Source organism: Alnus glutinosa, chromosome 14 (assembly GCF_958979055.1).
Source record: "Alnus glutinosa chromosome 14, dhAlnGlut1.1, whole genome shotgun sequence".
Taxonomy (NCBI): Eukaryota; Viridiplantae; Streptophyta; class Magnoliopsida; order Fagales; family Betulaceae; genus Alnus; species Alnus glutinosa.
In genome coordinates, this window is record NC_084899.1 from 25,375,046 (window position 1) to 25,381,226 (window position 6,181).

General features: G+C 36.8%; 1 protein-coding gene across 1 annotated transcript; it reads left to right on the plus strand.

The window, feature by feature from the left end:
* Positions 1 to 3,193: 3,193 nt before the first annotated feature.
* LOC133857289 (histone H2A variant 1) lies at positions 3,194 to 5,488 on the plus strand. The gene is made up of 3 exons (XM_062292497.1): positions 3,194 to 3,335; positions 3,789 to 3,915; positions 4,887 to 5,488. The coding sequence occupies exons 2-3, from the start codon at positions 3,796 to 3,798 to the stop codon at positions 5,181 to 5,183; spliced, it is 417 nt and encodes a 138-aa protein (XP_062148481.1). The 5' UTR covers positions 3,194 to 3,335; positions 3,789 to 3,795; the 3' UTR covers positions 5,184 to 5,488.
* The last annotated feature ends 693 nt before the right edge of the window (positions 5,489 to 6,181 follow it).

Genomic DNA, 6,181 nt, shown 5'->3' on the forward strand with positions numbered 1-6,181 from the left:
TTTTATTTATTTTTTATTTTTTATAGTTTGGAGGATATAGTCCAAATTGAAATTTTGGGTGAGACACTATGAATTATGTGGTAGTTTGAATAGAGTATGTGGACTATACCCATTACTTTAAGTTATCGGACATTTTATCGTTTCCAAATGTTTGCTTCTATCCATCACCTAAATTGGCCATGCATGCTACTAACTCTTCAACGAACTTTCTTAGTGTGTTCTTAGTAGTCTTACCAAATTTTACTAGTTAAAATATCTACAAACAACTTTTCTTTGTTTTAGCCATCCACTTTTTTAAAGCGCATTCAGCAGCCTTACCATTTTAGCTATCCACTATTAGGCGAGTATTGTTCACTCGCCAAATTGGCGAGACTGCTCGGGACTTATTTTGGACAATTTAAGCAAATGAGCTCATCAAAATAGCCATTGCTATTTTATTGAGTCTACTAAAAATGCTCTTACAAATGTTTAAATGTTGGTGGTCAAAAGAGCTTCAGCGATAGCGGTGGCTAGGCAGGGTTGTTTTGCTCGATCTCTCTATGTGACTTAGGACAAATGATGCTTGTAGAGGGAGTTTTTGAACAAGACATTTGTGTTGGAGTAATGATATTCGTCGCACCTATTTATTACACTCACGTCATACCAACTAACGTAGCGTATTTTAATGAGTAATTTTAAATATCAATCTTCCATTTTACTATGTTAATATGACAATACTCGTCAACAATTATATTAGCCTCTATTAATGACTAATGGGCACTTATGTAGCATTACTCTGTTTTAAGTGATTTACAATGTCAATCACTTTAAAAAAATAATAAATAATAATAAATAAACCATTTAAAACACATTATGTCAATTGGTGTGACCATTTGACATAGGTGTGAAATGTAACATTACTCTTTATGTTGTGTGACATAATTATGAAGTAAAACATTACTCTTTGTGTTGTGATCGTTCAGACCATTAACTGGGCGATGAATGAAGGAGTTGTTTTGCACCGGCTCAAGAGATCATACAAGTATGGTTTGCAAACTGTTCTTGTGGAAGAAGACGCTTCACTGTGAAGGAGCTGAAGGAAAAGATGTTAGGTAGGTGAAAGATTCAAACTAGAAAACTTGATCGAACGATTGTGTTCTCTGCCCTTTTGGTATGAGAAATGCTACACTTAGACCCATGTTTCACTCTTTGACATGGCAAGAGCCACATCACATTAATCGGAGGCAACAAGTGAAAAAGAAGAAGAAGAAGAAGAAGAAGAAAGAAATAAAGAAAACAAGAATCACAATTAGTACAAAATCCCTTTTACGACCCTCTCCTCTCTTAGGTACACGTCGAACCGGACCCCCTCGCTAGACCGAACCAACTCCCTGCTCCCGAACACCACCTCGCCCTCCCTCGTCCGAGACTTCATGCCTCAGTGCAGGGTCATGAATGCCAATGAGTTAGTTTGGACACTCGACCCATCCACGTTGAGCACCTGCTTGTTGATGCAAGGGAGGTAAAAGATAGTTGCCGAGTCGGGTAAGGGCTTTCGCATCGGGTCCATACTTGAGAAGCGGATAAAGAAGGCTCAGATTCTCAGTCGGCGATCTCTGCCATTTGATTGAAATTTGTGATAATCTGTCAACCTACAGATCTTCTTGATGAAAATGAGAGATCATGAACGGTGTTATAAATATATCGAGAGTGTGGGGGGTTTGGCAGGGCTTGTAATTATTGTAAGTTTTTGAAACTTATAGATTTCTGTACCAATTGTGATTCTTGGTGTAAGATGAGACGGATAGAGAAACGGTGGACTGGAGCTCGGGAGAGATGGACGGCCGACGAGAAGGGAGAGAGATAGAGTGGCGGAGACGGAGAGAGAGAGAGAGAGAGAGAGAGAGGGCTATAGATAGTTCATGTTTGGGGCTGTAGATTCGATGAAGAAAAAAAAAAAGAAAAAAAAGAAGAAGAAAGAAATAAAATAAAATATGAGGTGGAAATGCAACGTGAGGGTGTAGGTATTTGGGTGTAAGCCTAGCATTTTTCTTTTGGTATAAAGCAAAAGGCTCTAGCAAAAGGCTTTACCAAACTGATAAATTGTTATTTATTTGTTTTATGTTTTATGTTCTCAAAATAAACAGCCAAAAAATATAAAATACTGTTAAAAATATAAAAATAATTTTTATATTTATGGTCCATCAAAATATTTCTTGAAACTAAATACACACACACAAAAAAAAAAACTTCCATAATATATTAACAAACATATTGTCCACAAACTATTAAGAAGAGCATTGGCCTGTAGCGTAGTTTCTGCTTAGTTGCTATAATATATAGGATTAAATACGTCTGACTTCTTTGTGGTTTAATGACTTTATTTTTTATCCCAATGCCTTATGTGGTTCATTTTGTATCGTATATAATATATCGTTTATAGTTAAATATGGAGATGGTACATTTGTCTAAAAATTGATAGAAATCCACATCACATGCCTTAAAAATTGACATGTGTCCCTATGTATAATAATAACAAAAAAAACTAAAAAACTAAAAAAAAAAAAAAGGGTGGCTCAACCGGTCGGGAAATGGGATGGTCGAAACCACCCCTAAGAGCCTTGGGGGTGGGTCCGGCCACCCCCAAAGGCTAAAGCTTAACTCACGTTTTTATTTGTTTATTTTTATTTTTTTACCTTTTGAGGCTTGTGGGGTGGACTAACCACTCTAAAGGGTAATGTGGGTGGTTCGACCACCCCTATTTTGCTATTTGAGGTGGTTCAGTTATTCCCAAAGGTTGTGAGGATAGTTCGATCACCCCAAGTTGGTAAGGGGGTGCCTCAGCCACCCCTATAAAAAGTTTTTTTTTTTTTTTTAAATTTTTTTTTCTTAATTATATATAGGTATACATGTCGATTTTCATGCAATATGAACTTTCATAAATTTTTAAACGGAAGTATCGTTTTCGTGTTTAGCCATAAAGTAAATATTATATACAATATGAATGAACCACGTGGGATTAAAAAGTATTTAACCTTAATATATATAACAAACACAACTCAAAAAAAAAAAAAAACAAAAAAAAAAAGCACATGACCGGGATTGAATTTGAAGGAAAAGGAAAGGAAAGAAGGGTAAAAATGTCGGGGGTGGGAAAATTTTGAAATCCGAAAATGGGGTTTCCCACCCAAAAGAAACCGCCTTTCGTCTGACCTCATTCAAATCAAAATCTAAAATCCAATCCTGTGTACCCCTTTTAATAAATACAAATAAAAGCCCCCCAAAGCTTTCCCACCTCTTTTCATTTTTCCTTCTCTGCAGTCCCTTCCTCTGCAGTCTCCAGCACTCCGTCTCAGGTCTCTCTCTCTCTCTCTCTCTCTCTCTCTCTCTCTCTCTCTCTCTCAGATTTGTTTGTTTGGTGGCCGGGGGCTTCCTGGCACTCGTGGGTCATTTCAGATTCGGTTTCTCTTCATTTTCTTTCGATAAGTATTTTGAAAATTTTGTGTGAGTGGGTTTTATGAGCGAAGATTCTATTATTTGTCTTAGATAGGATTTTTGCTTTGCACTTGATGGGTTTCTCAGGCTTCAGTTGGGTTACAATGTGACAAAACTCTCTCCAAAGCTCGAAAGTCGGCGACAGACGGTCTTCTTTATTATTTGAATTTATCTAGTAGGGATAAATGAACCAGATCTGTTATACCCACAAGTCAAACCAGATCTAGTTTTGCTATAAATAATTTTAACGGATTTTTTTTTTTCATTTGATGTTTTGTTACACTGTAATTTGAAAAATGAAAAACAATTGATAGGTGAGAAATGGCGGGAAAAGGAGGGAAGGGGCTATTGGCGGCGAAGACCACGGCGGCTAACAAGGATAAGGACAAGGACAAGAACAAGAAGGCGCCCGTCTCCAAGTCATCTCGGGCCGGTATCCAGGTAACCCCAACCCCAACTTACCTTCCTCTTTTTTGGTTGTTGTTTGTTGTTTTAGGTATACTTCTCAGTAACAATTTTGACGGCTTGTTATTGTTGTTCTCACTAAATCTAAGAAACTTGTTCGGCTGTTTATGCTTTGTTCATTATTTACACATGCGCGAGTGGCGTGTGTTCTCTTTTTATGCAATTTTAGGAAACTTTCTTCACGATATTAAACAAGTAACAATTAATTTTGAATCAAATGGAGACGTATTTGCTCTTAAGAGGGACAGTTATGCACAATAGGGAAAGGCGTTTTGGCAGGGAGATAGCTTTAGTTTTATTTTTAGAAAGTGCTATGGTGTGCTTTAAAATATATTTAGCTTAAGAACGCCATTTAGTTTGAGGAAGTATGGCTATGTGTATTAGAGGTGAAAATTCATCTTCATGGGTTGGGTTTGGGTCTTGTTAGGCCACTATAATCTGATTCATTTAATTAAATTTGTTAAACTCTTCAACAATAACTTGTTAATTTTGTGTTAAATTTGCGAGTCGTATAAAAAGTTTTCACGTATTATGCTGTGTATCAGATTTGAATTGTGTCAAGGTATAAATATAAAATTATTTGGATCAATCATTATTTGACCCATTCAATTAAATGAGTCAAACTTGTCGACGTGTATTTCTGTTAATTTTGTGCTAAGTTTACGTCAGATTTTAGATTTGTAGATCGTATAAAAAATTGTTAGCCTCATTTGTACTTTTCTTTAACTCCAATGGAAGGCGTCTAAAATTGGTTGGGACCAGATAATAGTATATTGTATGGGGTTCTTGCATTTTGATTTGTAGTTACTGCGCCAAGGATATTTTTCCAGAACGAATGAAAAGCCGCATATTATTTTGCGACAACATTTGTATCAGGACTTCATTTTTTTTTCTTCCTGCTGTTAGTTATGATTCTGATTTTGTTCTTGGTGCATGGGGGTGTGCAGTTTCCTGTGGGAAGAATTCATCGGCACCTGAAAGCAAGGATATCTGCGAATGGACGAGTTGGGGCCACTGCTGCTGTTTACTTGGCTTCAATTCTTGAGTATCTGACAGCGGAGGTGCTTGAGCTGGCTGGAAATGCAAGCAAAGATTTGAAGGTGAAGAGAATCACACCCAGGCATCTGCAGCTTGCTATTAGGGGAGATGAGGAGCTTGACACACTGATCAAGGGAACCATTGCTGGAGGTGGAGTCATCCCTCACATTCACAAGTCCCTTATCAACAAAACCTCCAAAGATTAGCCTCTTTGTACCTGATTTCTCTAAGGCTGTTAACTGTAGGACCAACGTGTTTGACTTGTGACTCATCTCCTTATTTGGTAGTGTAGACTTTATTTCCTCGTACAAGTCTGTTCAGATGAGCTAGGTAGGTTTTAGTATATATTGGTAATCTTCTGTGTTCATTTTCTTTAAAGTGGTGTCTTTGTTTAAGGTAGGAGTGCTGTTTGTTGAATTGTTTTTAAATGTGGTCTCTTAGCTAGCCACCTTTAACTAATATCTATGGTTCTGTAATATGATGATTTGATGATGTTTAAATTGGTTGGTCAGTGATGAGCGAGGTAGCAGATGCTATATTGCTTGGTATATTTCTGTTAGTCACCCAAAAACTAGTCTTTACTCACATTTTTAGGGAGAAAGGATGGCAAATGTGACAATCAAAACTCTTTTCAGTCTTTTTTTTCCTTTCAGATTTTTTTGCTTGTTTATCGTTAAAAGGCACTGGGTTCGTTGGACAGTTTTTTAGAGCTCTCTTTTTGTAAAGAGCAAAAGCTATCCTAAAAATTATTGTCAAACTAGCCCAGCACTATTATTCGATCGTATGACTTTGTACTTGACCGTTTGATTTTCCTCTTCGATGAGTTTATTTTTATTTTTATTTTTTTAAAGCAATTTAAGAGAAATGGAAAGAAGATTGAAACAAACAAGAACACATAAAAAGGGGTGGACAACTCAATAATAAGCTCTAATACAATTGGACTGTACTGTATAAATCCCAAAACAAAAGGAAAGGGCCAAATGAAGAGAAATGATTCTTTACCACCTCTAAAGTTAGTAGGGGATCACCTTGTCACATAGACAAAGTGGTAAAAAGTTGTATATTTAGGTGGTAGTGAATCATTACTCCCAAATGAATGACTTGATCCTATAAATTTTTGATACAAACGCTAAGAAAGATACTTCACTGCCTGAAGCAGTTTGGAAAGGTGAGCAAGAGTCGGAATAGTTTTGACAACCGCTGT